Genomic DNA, 19,875 nt, shown 5'->3' with positions numbered 1-19,875 from the left:
TCAAAACTGACCTGGAAAATTGATTGAGTACTCCATGGTTATAGCATAAAGCGTCGAATTAGGACAGATTGGAGTGAAAAACTGGACCGACTCTGACATCACTGGTTGAACATGTGGTTTTTGAACTAGGCATTATAGGCTGGTCAACTTGAATGTAGGTACCAAAAATTATTCGAATCGCATTGTTTGAAAATATCACAAGTCTCAATCTTGCTAACAAATGATCTAGCTAGAGGTGAAGGTAGAGCATAGGATGCATTTTTGTTGGTTGAATGAACATGTCGGCCTAGGTGCCTTATTCCTAAGGCTTCAAATTAAAGTTTCCGGTTTTGCTTGAGTTTGTATGCCTCAGAAATGAGGCCGAAATTCACATCTGCTGGTTAACTAACTAACTAGGAGAGGATGGCTCATGGTATGCGACGACCAACTTCAACTTTGATCAGATCGGTCTTCTTTGCAGTTAAGTGATACACACACTGAGCCGTTCAAAGTAGAAGGGTATTAAACTCCTGAAGTGGCGCTGGCGCCTGATCATCGACTCACTCCACCCGGCTTTGACTGCATAAAGGCTTTTATTTTCCATCATTTCTTTTTCTTGTGCCTCCGCACCCTCTACCCCCTGAAAATCCCACATTCAATGCTCAATGCATATAGCGCCGACTTGAGCGAACCTTTGATATATTTTGGTTGTGATATCAGTACTTGATAATCAATATACAAGACTACGGCTCGTTGTTGCCATGGATCGCGACCACTCGATCAATATGGAAATGACTACTTGGCATGCCTTTGTTTGCCCGCCTCAAATTTGAGAGACGAGGAATTGCGGGTGACACGCACGAGGGCACGGGCAGAGAAAAAGCAAATATGCAAGTAGCGACGCACATTCGACACTGACGGTGTACATGGTAATATGGCGCCCCTTGGCACATCAAACTCTCAGGCCTTCATTTTGATTGAGTTCAATAGTGATTACTTGTGATCCTCTGTGGGATAGAAATGGCGACAGGTGTATTGCTCGAGAAACACAAGAAATGTCAATCATCGGTCTCATTTTCTGATGATAAAAACAAATACAGCTATCGAACAACGACGAGAAATAGCGCCCCTACGGCATGGCGGCATAAATACCCAGAAGGCTCTCAGGTGGAATTATGACACTGGGCCTTTAGTTTTGCTTCCATCGCTGGACATTCACGATGAGTGCAAATTCAAGCCAGTGCCTCTCTGGGAAAATCGCGGTTCCGCTTTCGACATCGAACGTCTGTAATGCTGGGTTCTATTGTAGGTTTTACCCAGCTTAGGTAGAATATCGGATAAAATGGTGTTCATACTAATCTTGATTTCGAGAATAGGTCCAAACAACACTGCGCAGCATCCTCCAGTCTATTGCCCACCAACGGCGGAATGTCTCATCACCAGACTTCAATTCACCGAAAATACATGTGCTCAGCCACAAGGTGTGTATGAGCCAATACCATGCGAGCCAAGATACTATTGCCCAGCCGGTGGGAAAGAGCAAGTCATCTGTCCAAAGGGAAACTATTGTCCACGGGGAACTATTGAGCCGATAAAATGCAAAGCGCTGTCGAAATGTAACCAAGGAAGTGAATATGAGCTTCCCTTCCTCGGATTTCTTGTGTGTGGCATTCTGGATTTCTCATTAATATTCTTGTTCGTCTTCTTCTACATGAAGAGTCGAAGCAGTCTGGTGAAGAGAAACGAAGGAAAAGAACAGCTGGGTTTGAATATAGAAATGCGATCGGAAGATCAGGATAGCCCAGATACTGGAGATTGGCTCGAGGTATTATTTGCGCTGGACTCTAACAATGTCGGAATGGACCTGGAATTCGAGAATATTTCTTTGCGCAAGCCAAAAACAAGGGACTTCATTTTATCTGGTGTCACTGGCAAAGCGCACTCCAAGAGCCTGACGGGTATTATGGGGCAATCTGGATCTGGGAAGAGTAAGTTAAAATCTCCCAGATAAAATTTCACTAACTGAACCTTTAAAACAATTCAGCTACTCTTACCAACATACTTGTTGGTAAAGTTCGGGCTGATTCGGGATCTTTGATGCTCAACAAAGTTCCACGAGATTTGGCAAAGTCTGTTTCACTCAATCCATATCTTCCAAATATCGATATCACTAACACAGGTTGACAGAGGATATCACTTCCCTGCGCTGATAGGATTTGTCCCGCAAGATGACATTGTTCATCCACATCTGACTGTATTTGAGAATATCCTACACTCAGCACGGGTCCGACTTGGAGGTAATTTAGACGATCAAGCGATTCAAGAACGTGTGAACCTCGTCATTGATGGTCTGGGCTTAACAAAAGTTAAATCAAGTGTTGTTGGATCACCACAAAAACCTATTATTTCTGGCGGAGAAAGGAAAAGAGTTAGTATCGGCTTGGAACTTGTCGCGGCACCTCAAGTTCTAATCCTCGACGAACCGACATCTGGACTTGACGCCCAAGCTGCCCTATCCATAATGGCTCTGCTAAAGCGTTTCTCCAAAGAAGGCCTCACAGTCATTTGTGTTGTTCACCAACCTCGTGTCGAAATATTCGAAGCGTTAGACAGTCTCCTCGTTTTGGAACAGGGACAATGCATATACAGCGGCAAAGCAATGAATGCGAAGCAATATTTCGAAGACCAAGGATTTCATTTCAACCCCACACTTAACCCTGCCGACCTCATAATTGATATCGCTTCTGGTAAATTTGAGGCTGGTCGGACCAAGCTAGAAGAATGGAAGCAGCCAAAATCGCCGAACGAAACAATGGCACATTCGTCGTCGGGAGAGAGCGATCGAGAGCATACAGATTTATCGTTTCGCAGGATTGAAGCAGACTATAACAAGAGGTTTGCACCCTGGTACAGACAGATATGGCTCTGTATTCTGCGTGACTTGCTCCAGCAAACCAGACAGCTTGCTGTTTTTGTAGTCGAGATCACCGGTGCAGCTTTAACTGGAACTCTCATTGGACTGGTTGCTCACGAGTTCCATGGCCAGGTATTTCAAGGAATTTATTTATCCCCGTTCAGTACACTTTCAAGCGCTGTGAATTATGGCACCGTGACTGAAATTGGAGTTTTGACTTGTCTTGCGATTTGTAAGTTCCGACCCTGTTCTTGTCCTTCATATCCACTAACACCCATCACAGCATTCTCGGCAGCTTATCCAAGCGTGGCGACATTTGCAGAAGAAGGTATTTTGCCTTACCCTACTTGTGTTCTCAATTCATTCTAATAATAGAATATAGAACTCGTCTTTAAACGCGAATCTCACTCCGGGCACTCGGAAAGTGCATACTTCATCGGAAAAGCAATTGCCGTGCTTCCTCGCCTTTTCCTCGCCGCGATACATTTTACTACTGTATACCTGGTTCTAGCTACCCCATTCGCGTCATTTAACATGCTTCTTACATTGAACTTCCTTTACTTCTATTGTGGGTTTGAAAGATCCCCCAATCCAGGAACGAGCACAATTAATGCAAATTAATAGGCATATACGGCCTTGGATCCGTCGCGATCGCGATCTCTAGTCCTGCAAATAGCCCACTCGTTTGCCTTCTTATGGCCATTGTCATCGCCGTCCTTGGTGGCTCGCAGCCTCGGTTGGCGACGGTAAAAAACTGGCATTTGGAATGGCTTTGGGACATGAGTCCAGGTGTAAGTTGTTTTGCTTGTAGACGTGATCGATTTTCACAGCTGATGAATTATCGTGCAGCTTTGGTTCACAGAGGCTGTTGTGAATGAGCATGTGAAACGTCTTGAGTATTTATACGACATGAAGGTTGCTGGATACCAAACTGGCTACACATTTGGCCGAACAGGGTTTGACAGCGGGTAAGTTCAAAATCCACAAAATAAAGGATCGCATCTGATCATGATCTTGATATAGTATTCTGCTACTTATTGGGTCACTGTGCAGGGGTATTGGATGTCTAATGATGGTTTTGCGGGCGCGTACTGGCTGGTGAGAAGCCTTTCCCATGACTTTCGGGGTGGTTTATTTTCAAATGATCAATGGGCAATACACCTAAATACAATCTGTCATGCGGGTCGTATACATACACGGAATATGCTTTGTGTCCAGTCATCAAACACAGCTTGAAAATCTTTGCATGTGGTTTCGTTTGCTTATAGTAGTTAGTAGTGGCCTCCCTGTGGATTCGTCGGTGGCGGAGGCGTAAACATTGTCTGACGTGTGGACGGTACGCGAAGTTCCGGATCGGCGGTGCCATACATTGCACCGGTATTGGAGTATTGTAGGGGCTGCTCAGATCGTACAATCGGCTGGTTAGTATAGAGAGGATCTGGAGTCATGTGGCGCGGGACTGTTGACGCGACATGTTGGTACTCCTGCTCTGGCGGTCGGATATTTGGCTGTCGCATACCAGCGGCTTGGATGTTGTCAAGACGCTGCGCGTGGGCTGGATAAGACGCAAGACCTGCTATCGGCTCTGCCCGTGGCTGGGGTCTTTGCAAACCGATGTTCGACGGTGAATGTGGAATTCGCTGGCTATATGTTGATTGCAAGATACCTGGTTGTCTTTGCTGCTGCCGTTGTTGCTGTAAAGCGAATTCTCCAGTGCTCATTGATTGATAATTGAAATCGTCTCGTCGGACCATGCCCAGTCGATTGCGGTCCGCGTCAGATTGGTAATTCTTCGTTGTCCAGATGTAGCTGCTGAATTGATCTGATACTCTGAACACATTTTCGAAAAATCGACGTTCAAGTTTGACTGGACCACCGTGAGAGTGAAAAGCCGCTAAGGCGAGGGCACTCTGGAATGCATTACGGATCTGCCGCCCATTCCACACTGCACCGGACGCAGAATTCTTTTGGGTCTCGTAAATCATGTCGGCGAAGTCCACAAGTGACTCGTTATCGACTTCGATGCCAGCCTTAGCAGCTTCTTGAACATGCCTTTCCCAGATACGCATGGTCTGCATGCGCTCCAACGAGGGATAATACAACGACATATGGATTCGGGATCGGAAAGCTTCATCAAAAACGCCAACACGGTTCGTGGTAAGGAAGAGAATACCTTCATAGTACTCCAATGTACGCAGAAAGACTGATCGGATGTTAGTCGAGGACCAAATTTGCTATACCATGATCGCACTTACCGGAAACCAGGGCATTTCTAGTTGTGTCAGTAACTGATCGTTGGGCGAGAAAGACATCGGCTTCGTCCAACAGCATAACACAGCCCCAATCCTGGGCAAGTCGAAATACCTCTTTCAATTTTTCTTCAACTTCTCCTGGGCTCAATCCTAGGTCGCCTACAGTTCCATTTGTCAGTGGTGGTATTATTGTCGCAGGTCTGGGGCAAGGTCCCTTACCGCAGGTGATTGGAAGCAATGGCCGGCTAGTACTGATGGCGGCGCATTCTATCCAGCTGTTAACTCCTGCATGACATATGCGAGAGCGTTCATTGATATCATACCTGCTGTTGACGTTTTGCCCACGCCTGGAACACCATGCAATAGGATAATGACTCCATTTCCTATTTTTGATCAGCGGACGGTTAAAATTGACAAAACGTCCGGTTGATGGCACATACCTTTATTCCTCAACAAATCAAAATGTACCGTCGAAGAGTGAGTCTGGGAGAAATGGGACTGAATAAGAGACTGCACCAGCTCTTTGTGACCAGGTGGAAGTTGCAATTTCTCCCAAGGATTGTCCTCCGGAGTTCGAGGGCGTAACTGATCTTTTCCATCGGGGCCTTTGCCAATTTGCAAGCACGCTAATACCAGTTAGAGACCATCTCACCACCTCGGCCTGAATAATGGGATTGAAAGGAAATACGCACCCCATCGTCTACTCGGCAGGACAAATGCAAAAATACGATCGGGCAGCAGTAGAAGATCCTCCTCCTCTGATGGAACTTCATTCCCTCTATCCCACGCGCGCCACCTATTCTCTTCCATTTCAAAGAACTCGTCTGTCAACGCATTTTCCCACCTTTTATCGTCATCGATTCCTATTTCATTCCCAGTCTCGTGTCGAGTTGTCGTACTGAAATGAAACTCACTGGACTCTATCTTCCACCCTGGAACTTCTTGCAACGCGCGGGAAAAGTCCACCATGACCTCACCCTCAATCCTTTCGGAGAAGCACAGCGAACTTTTAGCCCCTTCGGCCAGTTCTGTGAGCTTCTGCCCTTTCGGAGTCATGTTTTGACTTCTTCCGCTGTAGTCTAAATGAGACACCTTCCCAGTGCACTCAACGAACTGTTTACCCCGTTGAATGAGGGCCTCTCGGTTAACCAGCTCAAGGTCTCTTTCCGCAACTATAAATGGCAAAACGGACAGTGATTTGACGGGAAGGGCTCCGTCGAAGTCCATGATTTGAAATCTTTTTTGAATTTTAACAAAAGTCTTGCCGTTATGGTCCAGATAATAGCACTCAAGCTGGAAATGTGTGAACGGAAACCGATAGTGCAGCCCTTCTTCGGGTTCGGCCATACTTCGACGACCGCCTGATGCTTGCATGACCCGCCAAATCTTTTGTGGAATACCGGAGTCTTTGACATACACAAGGGATCCTCGTGGGAACAGGAAAAAGAGGTCGCAAAAGCGCACAGTATCTGGGCCAGCAGCTAACCGGGCTTGCTCTGGGTATAGCTGCTTATCCATGAATGCAAGCAAACAATGGCAATCTGCCAGGATTCCGGTTAGTTCAGTCAAGCTATACTGAAGCCCCTGCCAGTTTCGCTTTATGAAGTCTGTGTGGATCGAAACGCTCTCGTCATAATCATCCGGTGCATTCTCTTTGAGTCGATTGAGAACCCCCTCTAGCTCCTTGACTCGTGCTCGAAACCGCTTGTCATGATGAATGAGAAACTTGAACGGTCGGAGCATCGAAAAACCTGCGGAGCCCACAGAAAACGCAAGATTACCATCGACAAATTCGTGATTCAAGAAAGACACCAGTCTCTGAGAGCTGATTCTTATCCGCTCTGGTAGCCCGTCGAGGTGAGGACCGGAATCGCTCGCAGACCAAGGTTCCTTTTCAGTTGCGGATTTCTTCTGGTCTTTCTTTCTCCGATCTGGTTTCCTAGTGAAACTTATGTCGGCGACAGATGGCTCGTTCATGGGAATCTCGATCGTGTAATATTTTCCAGTTCTCCTTTTGCCGTAAATGAACGTGCCTTCTCTTGTGTGGGGCGATGTAAATTGCCCATGGACCATATCGATCCATGATGTATATCGGATCGACGGTGTCAATTCTTTTGTCACAACTTCACTCTCATATGAAATTGACTCTGCTATTGAATTCTCTCTCGAAACCGCTCTAGAATTTGCCCTCGATGATGATGCATCGCTGATTCTCCGGTGAATTCTTCCTCTCCTCGGTGGAGGGACTTCCAGCGGTAGGGCGCCCACTCCGGGGAATTCTCTGAGTAAGTGACGAAGTTCACTAGTAGTTTCATCTCGGAATGAATCAAGTCTATTGATGGCAGAAAAAGCCCGACCCAGCCATTGTTCAACAACGGACCTAGGAATCATTGTATCGTCCCCCACTTCCGCTTCTCCATCCCAAGATTCAGGACTCCTAGTCCTTCCGTATGGATCGGCCATATCGATATTTGAGGTTCAATTGATCGCGAAGAGCGACAGTATACTCGCTTGGTCAGAAATCAGTTCTTAATCCGCTTACTTCGGTGGGGCGTCAGTCAATCTGCCTTCTCTTCAAGATTGTCACTAGCTTCCCACCAAGGCCAAGCTAAGCAATTATCTTGAATTTGTGGGTTTGATTCATTGTCACTCACTTTTGACAGGCGGCTTGACGCCTCCCTCTTAAATATGATAATCGCAGCACACTCGCCTAGTTCTGCTTACTCTAATGTCCACCAAACTCTAAGAATTGGGTCTCCGCCAATCTCTGAACACCACGTCTTGTGCCGTCGGCCCTTCTGCAACTAGCGATCCTGATAGCCACCAGTTCTATTCGGGTGAAGCGTTAACGAAACCTGTCGCCTCAACTTGTATGGCCAGCTCGTCTTATTTACATTCAGTTAGTGCGCTCGTGTGTCCACGAGTAATATTCAAGGTTTGCGATTTTTTCTTTTGGAGAAGAAACGAGTGGGGCCACATGTTGTCTGATTCTTGCTTTTTCCCCCCGTGCCTTCATCAACTTACGGTATTAAATTGCATGCGAAACGGAAACATGCAGCTTGATTCGTTGGCGTGTCTTGGCTTGCATACGGGTCCATCCTCCTCGTAAGCACTACGGTCTAGCCCCGTATAGCTACGGGGTGGCTAGAAAGATCATTTGTCTATGCACGAGCCGCCTTTGGGGGCCCCATTGGTCTTGCGATCAAGAGCTACACTGCTCTTTGCAAGTGATGGCCCTTGGGTACTGGATTTAAAATTTAGTCGAAGATATCATTTGGCCACAATACATGCCACGATATGGACAATGTACTAACAACGTGGATCGAGCACAACGCGCCGCCTGTCAACCAGGCCTGGGCGTTCCAAAAGGCGATCGAAAGTAAACGAACTCCTCCAAACCCGCCCGACCAGTAGGTTTTCTGAGTTTATTCAACTTCTGTCGCATTCTGTGGTATCATCATTTTAACGATATTTTTTTTCTTAGAATTGCGCAGCGCAAAGACCGGTTTCGTATAGCGATAAGAACTCTTCTTCCAAAACTACAAAATCCAGAGTTTCGGAATGCTTTTGAAGATGCGACAACTTGGGAGGATGTTCGTGCAGAGGCACAAAAAGCCATGGATCATCGATTTGAGAATAGGAAATCGATGAACCCATTCCGCAAGACTATCCGAGCGATCGGCAATGTAGCCTCGCGCCTCGAATTTTTGACCGTTCTTCTTCCTAGTGGAGATTATATAGGATTGCTCTGTGGAGGCTTGAAGCTAGCTTATAACGTAAGTTCTTCCGTTGGATTCGCATATTAGCGCATTTTGCTCTGTTTTCTCATGAGTTTCTCTGCAGGCTGCAAATCGTATGAGTGCAGTTCGGTCGGTAATATTGAACTCTCTGGATGCGTTATCGTACCCAATTCAGGATACTGCGCCATATTTCTATGTCTATGCGTGGAATGATACTTTGATGGACAGAGCACATGCGTTGTACGTGACTATTTTAGATGCGGTGGAGAAAATTATGACATGGATTGCAAAGTCACAGGGTGGTAGGTCCCCCAAGCTCTCTCCTGCTCTAAACGCAGCTCTAACATATTTTCACCTTTGCTTCAGTTCGTGGCGGACTGATGCAAGGAGCTAAGGCCCTTTTTGAGGGCGATGATTATGGCCAGGAATTGGAGGACGCGGTAACTACGGCTGTGAGTGAAAAGGCAAGCCAATTCGAAGCTGCAGTGCGCACGTGTCTGAGTATCGAAGTCCACGACATCGGATTAAATGTCGTTCATGTCGGCAAAGAGCTCGACCAAATGCATGGTGACATGACAAAGCTTTTACACTCAAATGTGTCTGCACAGAGCCTGGAGAATCTACTCCGCGAACAATTAACACCATGTAGGCGAGAAACTTCCTCTAGCAACAAGCAATGGCCATATAGTGTATCATCAAATTCTAATGATTCAAATCTCATAGTGACGAAAGCCGTGGCCGAACTCATGGAACGTATGGATAGAAGTTGCACCCCGCAAAGAATCCAGCCAACAATATCGCTAGATCAAATCCTCGCTGCACTTGATTTAGTCAACATTCGAAGTAATAGCTCTGATACACGAGAGGAAGTCATAAGCACAATAGGTGCGGAAAGAAACTTTGTTTTCTTTTTCGGTCGCACTCTACCCGGTGGCGTGCAGGGGCGTATTTCCTCTGTGCTTCGAGATCATCGATTTCAACACTGGCTTCAAGGCATTGAATCCCGAGTTCTAGTTATCCCCGGGTCCAACTCCGATCCACTCCAAGAGGATACCGTATCGCCTTTGAGTTACATGTGTGCCCTGCTCATGAGAAGTGTCTCATCCGTCCCATTCATCCATACAATCACATTTTTCTGCCGCTTGCACTTGGAACCAAAAGATGGCGCCACTGGAGCAAGTGGAATTATGAGATCACTTATTGCACAGACAGCACTTTCGCTTGCAGAGTCAGACTCGCTTGACCTCACGTATCTGGGTGATGACTTCCTAGAACTAATTACGATGGACGACTTAGTCGCTCTGTGCCGCCTGTTTGAGGATATTCTGAAGCCTCTCGATTCTGGAGTCATAATTTGTATGATTGATGGTATGGACTTCTTTGACAATTCCTTCAACTTACCAGGAATGGACTTGATCATGCCGTTCCTCAACAGTTTGGTCGGGAATATCGAAGCCAGTAATAGTGGCTTGGTCTTCAAGCTCTTGGTTACCTCTCATATGGGAGGTGGATACTACCCCGAGTGGTTCCCGATTCGTAGTGAACTATCTATGATAGATCATGATGTTCTTGATGATGGTGTTGATGTGAACGAATTAGCAGAATCTTTGATACTTTGACCTTTCTGGCTATACTCATCACTCATTTCGCAAGTCAGGTTTTGCGCCCGATAGATGGTTTGCAGCCGATAGTAGATGGCGAGAGTTCCTCCCTTCTTTTTTCTTTTCTTTTTTGTTCATAATAATTGATTGGTATATAATAATCGATTGGTAGCGCATCTATCTAGTAGGAAGTTTCTTCTTGAACTTCAGGTTGAACTTGAAGACATATTTGGATATATTCCCAAATGACCACGGTTGTGATAAAACATACCATCGAGGGACGCTCTTGTTCTCTAGTGAACGGCGGCTGCGATGAACTTGAAATATTTAGCAACATTCGAACTTGGACTGGCTGGTATTTCCGCCTGACTCGCAACCCTTTTAAGGTCATTAGTTCAGAATCGCCATCCATGAAATGCCTTATCTGGCCTTGGAAGGCTCCCAGACACAAGCTTTGTCATGATTACGAATGCTACTTTCAAGGTTACACATTAAACATAGAAATCAGTCTCCATGATCGTTGTGCGTGCACGCGAAGTGCCAGTGTTTGATGCTTGCTAGCAACAACGCATGGACTACGCGTACGCGGCCCGAATGTCTTGGCGTGTTCTAGTCCCACAACAATCAATCTCGATATTCAAAGGACACGGACAATCTTTAGTCTAGATTGCGTTTTCGTTGTGATGAAACTCAGGAGCCTGGTAGACGCACTGATCCTTAGATTATTGTTCAGTTTCCTTGCATTTTCCCATGAAAACCTGAAATAGAGATTATTAGGCTTGCACAGCTTCGATTTTGGTAACGTTGTCGTGTCTTCGGCCCCATATTAAAGAGGTCTGGGCGCCTCGTAAGTTCGCGATCCAATCAGAGCTTCCTCTTCTGCGACCCGTCAACACTTGCAAGGCCTGGCATGAGGCTGAGACTGATTTTGTAGGGACGCAGCCTTGTCGGTCAGACTAATTTTGTGCCTTGTAGCCTAAGTAGTATTTCCACCTCCTACTCCGTTCCGTGCAGGCGGTGCTTGGCTAATCTTCCGCAACTTTATGGAAGATTGTCAGATTGATCCTGCAGCTCGACGGCGGGAACAATCCGCAAGCCCACGGAGTATGTGGTTCATGAGTCCAAGTCTCTCAGAAGGTACTCCATTCGCCCTATCTGTAGGTCTAGAATGCATGGTAAACAATAGTATATTGCAATTAAGTCAAGCTAGAGGTTTTGGCGAGCTAAACAGTCGGATTGTTTGAGCGTGAGGTTGTATATTCAAAATTTGAGGCTTAGACATGAAGCTATCTCCGACCGGCGCGGCTGTTAAAAAAAGAAACTTGTATTGTTGGCCTAAAATCTATTTAGGGGTACACAGCCTTACTGTATCCGGCATACTTCTCATTGGCCGGTTTTCGATCAAAGTTGACTTCGGCCCCAGATGACATGGATTCTCTTTTGGGAATAGGGTATAGCTCCACTTCTCACCACGTTGGGTCGGGCCGGCGATAATAGATGTATGTTTTGCACATGCACATAAATAAATCGTATCCCCACGGGGTTATATTGTTCTTGATATCATAATTCATCAATTCAACGAGTCAACAGTCCGATCTTCCATCTTTTTTTTTCTTACGCCGAAATACCTGCTATACTTGTCTTCGCGCATTAAAAATTGCTACTTGGCAAAAATGCTTACCCAAGACGACGTTGAAAAGGTCCAGTGCCATGCCTATGTTCCGGGTCTGGAAACATCTTATGGATATATCCCATCAGAGGCTGCCGGAATTGCATTTGTTGCTCTGTTCGGTCTATCGGGACTCGTTCACATCGCTCAGTTTTGTTGGAAGAGAACTTGGTGGTGCTCACTTTTTACTATTGGATGCCTGGGTATGTGAATATTATCGCTTCGCATCTTTCTATATATGCTAACTTGAACAAAAGTCGAGGTTCTTGGCTGGAGCGGTCGACTATGGGCCTCTCAATGCCCTTACAACTCCACTGCTTTCATGATTCAAATCTCAACATTGATCATCGGTAAGTCTATAGTACAGTCTACTCAAGGCCCCAGTCCATACTAAAATGTTCTTTTCTCTAGCCCCGACGTTTTTCACTGCCGGAATCTACGTTCTCCTCGGTCGATTCATTCAGCTATTCGGTCCTAAATCGTCAATCCTCAGCCCGAAGCAATACCTTTGGATTTTCTGCAGCTGCGACTTTATCTCCCTCGTTGTTCAAGCCGCAGGTGGTGGCATGGCGTCTTCAGAATCGGATGGAGGAAATACAGCCCCAGGAACAAATACTATGGTCGCCGGCATCATCTTTCAGTTGGTCTCGATCAGCATCTTCGTCTTCTTCGCCGTGGACTTCTTGCGACGTGCATCTCGCCTTGGTATGCTCAAATCGGTAATGAAGGGCCCGCTGACCCCTCTTCTGGCTGCCATGGTTACTTCTGTTCTCGTCATCTATATCCGAAGTATTTACCGTACTGTCGAGCTGGTGCAGGGGTGGTCTGGGTACCTCATTACTCATGAGATCTACTTCGTGATCCTTGACGGTGTCATGATGGTCTTAGCTGGCGCAGTCTTCAACTTCTGCCACCCAGGATGGCTCTTGCCTTCGGATTCTATCTTCGTTCGTCCCAAGTACCAGGATACAGTCGAGATGAATGACCCGGAGACTCAACAACTCAGAGAGAACACTGAATATGCCCCATATGCCAGCCCAGAGCGCTTCTATGGAGCTTAGAGATACCCCTTCGGAATTTTTACGTTTATGTTATTTTCCAAATTTCCAGGACGGCGTTTCTTATAGAGGCCAAACCTGGTTGCGGCCAGAGGCTCATATTGCTAAATTGGGTTAAATTGTTTTGAATGTATATTAAATATATTTGAAATAATGGTACATGGTACTTATTGCATTCATCAAATGATTTCAAAACGTAAGAGCAGATATGTCAATAAAGGGGTAGGTGAAAGGCTAGGTCAAAACAAGCTGAAATTGAGGACCAAGCACGGGATGGCGGTGTCATGAACAAAAAGTCCCAATTGACTAAACTAAATCCACCATCACGAGGGAATTTGCCAAAGAAAATCTAGGTCCAAGTCAACGCCATCTAATCTGGCCCCAGCATCCCATTCACTAGGCCCAAATGGTGCCATCGATGCATCGAATGGTAAAAATAGCCATTCATTGATGTTCAACTGATCCATCTGACTCATTTGAAACCCGAAAGACTCTTGATTTTCTCCTCCAAATGATTGATCCGTGGGATGCTGTTCCTCAAAAGTCTGCCGCTCGAGGTTTGCATTAAGAGGATAGTTCTCATTGGTACTACTCACTCCTTGGGATGAAACAAGGCTGTCACGGAGACGTTTGACCTGGGCTTTCAAAAGAGTTGCGTACTGAAATTTCAAATGAACATCGTCGTGGTTCTTATCCTCAAGTGCAATGATGACCTGGTCAAGAATCTGCAGTGCTTCACGCAGCTTGCTATTTCGGGCACCGAGAGCCAGTGCTTTTATCATGAATATAGAGGAGCTGATTGTGCGAAATAGTATTCTCATCGGAGAGAAGTATAGTATGTTTTTGTTGCCCAGACTGACTACCCTTTCGAGAGACTGACGACAACCATCAAAGACCTCTTCAATAAATCCATATTCTTGCGTTGTCATGTTGAGTTGTCGGGCGCGTTCAATAAAAAAGCGATCTATAGTGGTCTCACTTTGTAGACCACTTTGAGATAAAACGCGTTGGACGACCAGCTGCATTCCAACCGAGTTGACGAGAATTCGGAGATGTTGATATTCAGCGAATAGGATATCGCTGAACGGGACTTCAGGAGCTAGTAAATATTAAGAAAACTGCATACCAAGAGAATGAATTTCTTGAATTCGGAAGCTTACCAATTAACGAAGAATTTCTCTCGTGCCAATCAGCAAGCAACAGTTGCTTCTCCTCTAATATGTCAAGAAATGTTTGAGTTGAACTGTTGGCCAACGATGTGCTCATTAGGAAGAATAATTTGTCAGTTATTGACATCGTAAGCTTCGTAAGTTCCATCCACGAGTTGATAAAGAACAGCCACTGCCGACCGTTCTCGACCGGTCGAAGAGATGCAAGGCTTAATGGTGGTATACCTGTGTCGGAAGCCATGGGCGATGTACATCCGATGCGACATGATAATGCATTAATGAATATGAAAAGTAAACTTGGTAGGCGCCGACGGCGTAGCTCAAGATGATTCATATACTTTTCTGCATCCTCTCCCACCAAGTCATCTGGTCTGGCTAGGTGATGAGTTTCAAAGGCACCCAGTTCATGGGAAAGTGCCAACGCAGAGCTCAGAACCATCCACGACATGCGTTCAAAACGTTTTGTGGGCTCAACAACATCTTCTCTCCATCTATCGGAGACGGGTATATCCTTCTCAGGAATCGGGGGATCTCTCCCATCCAGATTTGTCATAAGAAAATCAGAGTCCCAGCCGTCCGTGTCGGGCGGAAATTGTAGTTGACGGGGGTACCATTCCGACATCAAGAGTAGTGCTTCAACGGTTCCAACAATACGAGTTTTCCCTTTGGACAATTTCTCCTGGCCTAACACTAATCGCATTAACAGGTGTTGACAGTGCTGCCATAACCGATGGTGGATAAAGAATGTGCGCGAGTCACCAGCAACTCCCGGCAGAGTATGATGACGAGAAGAGATCATCAGGATCGTGCAGCATAACATTGGCTCTTGGGTGACCAAATAAAATTGATTCTTATGCGATGCGAAAAAGTCCGTCAAGATAGGGGAAAGTGGGTTCATGTTTGTAAAAAAGCTGTCCCATCCATTAGCGAAATCATTGCAGCCTTTTGTTCTACCGGATAAATTCCACTCACAGGTCAACGAAATATATGGCCTCATACGCAGAGAACCAGCCCATCTTGACAAAGCGACACGCATTCCACAGCCGAAGCGAGTCGGTGTCGTTTAGACTTCGCGGAATGCACCTCGAGGCATCCGCTGACTGCACCTCTGGTCCATTTCGATCTTCTTCCTGAACAGCCGCTTCATACAAAATATTCATTGCATCATTGTTATTCGAGACAACCGTTCGTAATATTGAAGATGGAAGACTGTTTTCTTTGGTCGCGGGTTGGTTGTCAGACGCTAACTGGGACCTATTTATTCCATTAGCATGTCTTTCGTAAAGAATTCAAATGGAATGCCAACCGTCTATCATCAGACAGATCTGGCGTTTTGCGATGTCTAGGAGTCGTCTCTGCACGCGTCGATCTCCGCGACCACGGCTTTTTGGCAGTGAACGTGCAGTCAAGTTGTTTTTGCGCGCATCTGACACATTTGCCATTGTCACTAGCTTCACACTTGACTTTCCGCCGGGAACATGGTATGCACGCTTTGTATGTTCTTTGAAACTCGTGCTCGCGAATATCCCGGCTTCTTGATGACCTTCTCTTGTCCATGGTGCTCGGTAAAGAGGAAAGTTGGGATCGCGGATATTTCTCACGAGGAAAAGCGGGTTTTCCAAACAGCCGCCATCATCGAGCCCATTTCCCCGCTTTGGCACTACTTTCTCCACTATTCTGACGTCCATTATTCGGTCGGAATCATCCAAAGCTTGAACTTTCGGAAAAGGGAAAGATAACTCTCCACATACTATAGGAAATGTTGCTTGTGATTTTTTTTAAGTACACGGCATTTTAATCTCGCTGGTTTACGCTACGTCCGAGGTTGGCTACCCCGTATGAATTGTGGCTATACTAGGATGGATTCACGATTAAACCGAAGAAAGACAGCTCACAGGTGCTTGATTAGAAATATGATATGAGACGAGTTCATGTCAAATGCATTCAACCTCCTGGATTTCAGTATCCCACAGCCAGACTGTTATTTATACCCTGCCTATTTATCTAAGTCAAATATCTGAACTTTGGATTGAGATCTCCATCTGCTGTCACATCGACTCTTTCATCCTGATTTACCTTTCCATGCAGCCTATCTCGTCTTTTGTTTTCCAAAGTCAACGATACATGCAAGCCGAGGGCCAAAATAATAATGAATCCTGTGAATGCACAGCCAATCGCACATCCCGTGGTATAAAGAGGAGCATCGGAATCCGGAAAAACAGAGCTGCTAATCAAGCTGGAACATTGCCCAAAGATTGCGAGAAGAGCCATCCCGACCCCTTTTTTACTTTCCCCGCCTTGATTATTCAACAACCAAGTAATATTGATAGAAAGCGCAGGGAATATACCCATTGTAGCAAGCCAAACTCCAGCGTAGCGTGTCGCTGTTTTGGACTCGTCTTTCACACATGCTAAAATCAGATAGCCTGCGGTGCCGACCATAGCTGAAAATGTGACGACAAAACCGCGATTGCCCCATCGATCGGATATTATAGCTGCGGCGATACAACATAAAAAGGAAACAAAGTATGGTGGTGCAGCTAGACCTTGAGCGTTGACTGATGTATACCCCATTGATTCGAGGATTGTCGGAAGGAAGTTCGAAAGGCCCGAGAATGAATAATTGCAGCAAAAATGAATAGTCATGTGGACGTAGTTTTTGTAATCGGTTAACCCACTTGTTACCTGGCTCCAGTCTAGTTTGTTCTTCGCAGTTCGATCAAGGGTGTGTAGGCGCTCAACTGCTTCAGTTTGTTCGGATTCAGTAAGAAATCGGGCTGTGCCTGGGGAGTCTGGGAGACAATAGAAAACCACTGGTGCGAAGAGAATAGTTGGAATTCCCTCTTTTTATTTTTGTTGTCAGTAACAATATGAGATACTGGTGATTCCACTTTCTTACCGATTATGAAGATATACCGCCACGGCCTCAGCGATCCTTCAATCTGACTTATTCCATAAGATAAAGCCGATGCGAAACAGTTAGCCACTGGTGACATCCCAAGAAGAAAAGATATTCTGTATCCCAGTTCTCTTCTTTGGTAGAAGAGAGACAAAAAATAAGGAGCTCCACAACTAAAGACAGCCTCAAATAGTGCTAAAACGCACCTGCACGCAATGAGCTGGGGGAATGTTTGTACTGCACCGGTACACATCGCTGCCGCACCCCAACTATATTTCGCAGTCAGAATCAATCATCAGGAACTCGGTTTGAAATTTACTGACCAGACGCATAAACATGCAATATAAATATGAGCTGGGAGTAGTTTCCATAAAATTGTTGACCATTCAAAAACAATGTAGGAGATGTAGAATGAGTATAAAACCCATGACCATTGGGAGCTATCTAGGTGAAGATCCGTATCGAGACCAGCGGTCTTGGCATTTCCAATGTTGCCTGAAAGGAAAGGAGAGAGAGGTGAGTTGTTATCAATGCTTTGAATATGGACAAGTTAAGACATACTTCTATCGAGATAGGACAGGACGTATAGAATACAGACGACTGGCAGAAGGCGAAAGTCAAACTATACCGATATTAGTGATGAAGACAGTTTTCATGATGCATACTGACCCTTTTTCGAATGAAAGTTTGCCGTTCATCCGAAATGTTGACATTCAATGGATTTGGGTCTTTCTCCTCATCATGTTGGTAAGTGGGCTGTTCGAAGTTTTTTTGGTCCAGCATTTTGGATCAACAAGAAGATTCAAATTCAAGAAACGGGCTGTTTGATGTATCATGAAAGGGAAAAATGAAAGAGTTCAAATCTGGGGGGGGGGACGTTCCTATCATATTTCAGTTCATTCGAGAGTCTATTCCCCGGCTAAGGGCGGCCAAGGGTTGGCGAACGCGGGGCCCCATGGGGTAACGGTGATTTCCCCAACTCATCAAACACTAAATGGCATGCAGGGTAAGTATGTGAGTGGAAAAAGTCCAATTGATCGAGCCATATTACAATTGACTTTCGGCATTGGTATACAGTGGCGTGGGAACATCCGCTACAATACCCGCTGCGGATGTTGTCGATTATCCGCTGTAAATTCCCCGCTCACCGTCCCGCTCACCGTGGGGACGCATCTACATTATGCATCGGGGGAAGTGATCTGTCGCCGATATCGCAGAGATTGTTGAGATTTAAAAGCGAACGAATTCTCGCAATCTGGTTTCATTGATACACAACATTCACCAACACTCTCCACCAAACATGTCGACAAGCAACGTCCCATACCCATTCCATTTCGAATCGGCCGCGCCCTCGGGCCCGCAGAACGGTACAGCTTCCAACGTTGAGATCCAGTTCCAAAATGCGCGGGGTAAAATTCCGTCTCTACAAGCCTCGCGACTTCGCACCATGATGCTGGAGGCACGCAATGACCCCACGAAGATCCTCGCTCACGCCTGTTCCTACGATGGACTCTCATCTCGTCTTATCGAGGAAGCTGGATTTCCGATGGTTTTCCTCGCGGGATACGCGGTCGCTAGCTCTCATGGCATCCCAGATACGGGGTACATCGCGATGGCCGAAATGTGTGATAAGATTCAGGAAAGTGTCCGACAGGTCTCGGTCCCGGTCATGGCCGATGGGGATACCGGATATGGAAGTCCGATGAACGTGAAGCGAACTGTGGAAAGCTTTGCCGCAGCGGGTGCAGCAGGTGTGATGATTGAAGACCAACAATGGCCAAAACGTATGTTGCGCCACATAATTCTTTCCCGCGATCATTATTAACCAATTCCAGGCTGCGGACATACCAAGGGCAAAGATGTGGTCTCTCGTCCAGAGGCCTATGCTCGTATCCAGGCTGCATGTGATGCCCGAAATGAAGGAAGAGATATTTTTGTCTTGGCGCGAACCGATGCATTGATGTATGGATGGGATGAAGCCATGGCGCGAGCTCAAGAATTCAAGCGAATTGGAGTTGACGCAATTTTTATCGAGGCCCTGCCGGATCGCGCATCTATGAAAAGATGTGCAGACGAGATTGATATTCCCGTGTTTGCCAATATCATTGAAGGGGGTAAGACGGAAAACATATCTGCGAAGGAATTGGCCGAGCTGGGATACAGTGCAGTTGCGTATCCATGGACACTTGTGGCGGCACACCTGAGAAGTATTCGGGAGGCATTGGATGGTCTCAAGAGAAGTTTTACTAACGGTGCACCCCCTACGATTCTGACGTATGATGAGGTCTGCGATGGTGTTGGTTTCAACAAGTACTGGGTAAGTCTGCTTTCTCCGTCGCCAACTTACAAAGCTTATACTGCTATAGGAACATGCCGACAAGTACAAGTACAACTGATGATGATGGAAATGAGCTTTGTTTCAAAGTCGAGCGGAATGTATCACTGGCTCGTGGTTAACTTCCCATGGTTTTCTGGTGACGCGCAGATGGGGCTACGAGGAATCCATCCGACTTTGTACTCATATTGAAAGATCTATCGAGCTTTCTCACTTGCATACTCCCACAAGTATCTATATACATCTTATAAGCCATTTT

At 46.0% G+C, this 19,875-nt stretch overlaps 6 protein-coding genes across 6 annotated transcripts; 4 read left to right on the top strand and 2 right to left on the bottom strand.

Annotated features, from left to right (window-relative positions):
* Window positions 1–1,756: 1,756 nt before the first annotated feature.
* On the top strand, window positions 1,757–3,865 carry N7478_011927 (uncharacterized protein; the record flags this gene model as incomplete). Its single annotated transcript, XM_056928141.1, has 7 exons — window positions 1,757–1,967; window positions 2,024–2,108; window positions 2,167–3,125; window positions 3,177–3,221; window positions 3,276–3,461; window positions 3,518–3,684; window positions 3,743–3,865. The coding sequence occupies 7 exons, from the start codon at window positions 1,757–1,759 to the stop codon at window positions 3,863–3,865; spliced, it is 1,776 nt and encodes a 591-aa protein (XP_056773868.1).
* Window positions 3,866–4,164: 299 nt separating this feature from the next.
* N7478_011926 (ATP-binding protein) lies at window positions 4,165–7,218 on the bottom strand (the record flags this gene model as incomplete). Its single annotated transcript, XM_056928140.1, has 6 exons — window positions 4,165–5,096; window positions 5,149–5,304; window positions 5,365–5,412; window positions 5,469–5,528; window positions 5,586–5,771; window positions 5,838–7,218. The coding sequence occupies 6 exons, from the start codon at window positions 7,216–7,218 to the stop codon at window positions 4,165–4,167; spliced, it is 2,763 nt and encodes a 920-aa protein (XP_056773867.1).
* Window positions 7,219–8,442: 1,224 nt separating this feature from the next.
* Window positions 8,443–10,504, top strand: N7478_011925 (uncharacterized protein; the record flags this gene model as incomplete). The annotated part of the gene is made up of 4 exons (XM_056928139.1): window positions 8,443–8,555; window positions 8,630–8,921; window positions 8,989–9,187; window positions 9,252–10,504. 4 exons carry the CDS (start codon window positions 8,443–8,445, stop codon window positions 10,502–10,504), a joined length of 1,857 nt encoding a protein of 618 aa, XP_056773866.1.
* A 1,655-nt stretch (window positions 10,505–12,159) lies between these two features.
* Window positions 12,160–13,216, top strand: N7478_011924 (RTA1 domain-containing protein; the record flags this gene model as incomplete). The annotated part of the gene is made up of 3 exons (XM_056928138.1): window positions 12,160–12,358; window positions 12,413–12,505; window positions 12,567–13,216. 3 exons carry the CDS (start codon window positions 12,160–12,162, stop codon window positions 13,214–13,216), a joined length of 942 nt encoding a protein of 313 aa, XP_056773865.1.
* A 320-nt stretch (window positions 13,217–13,536) lies between these two features.
* Window positions 13,537–15,542, bottom strand: N7478_011923 (transcription factor domain-containing protein; the record flags this gene model as incomplete). Its single annotated transcript, XM_056928137.1, has 3 exons — window positions 13,537–14,312; window positions 14,374–15,293; window positions 15,355–15,542. 3 exons carry the CDS (start codon window positions 15,540–15,542, stop codon window positions 13,537–13,539), a joined length of 1,884 nt encoding a protein of 627 aa, XP_056773864.1.
* Window positions 15,543–18,581: 3,039 nt separating this feature from the next.
* Window positions 18,582–19,677, top strand: N7478_011922 (isocitrate lyase/PEP mutase family protein; the record flags this gene model as incomplete). Its single annotated transcript, XM_056928136.1, has 3 exons — window positions 18,582–19,065; window positions 19,117–19,598; window positions 19,648–19,677. 3 exons carry the CDS (start codon window positions 18,582–18,584, stop codon window positions 19,675–19,677), a joined length of 996 nt encoding a protein of 331 aa, XP_056773863.1.
* Between the last annotated feature and the right edge of the window lie 198 nt (window positions 19,678–19,875).

The sequence above is a fragment of the Penicillium angulare genome, assembly GCF_028827245.1.
Source record: "Penicillium angulare strain IBT 27051 chromosome Unknown utg000009l_segment0_segment0, whole genome shotgun sequence".
Taxonomy (NCBI): domain Eukaryota; kingdom Fungi; phylum Ascomycota; class Eurotiomycetes; order Eurotiales; family Aspergillaceae; genus Penicillium; species Penicillium angulare.
This window is presented reverse-complemented; position numbering and strand designations above follow the sequence as displayed.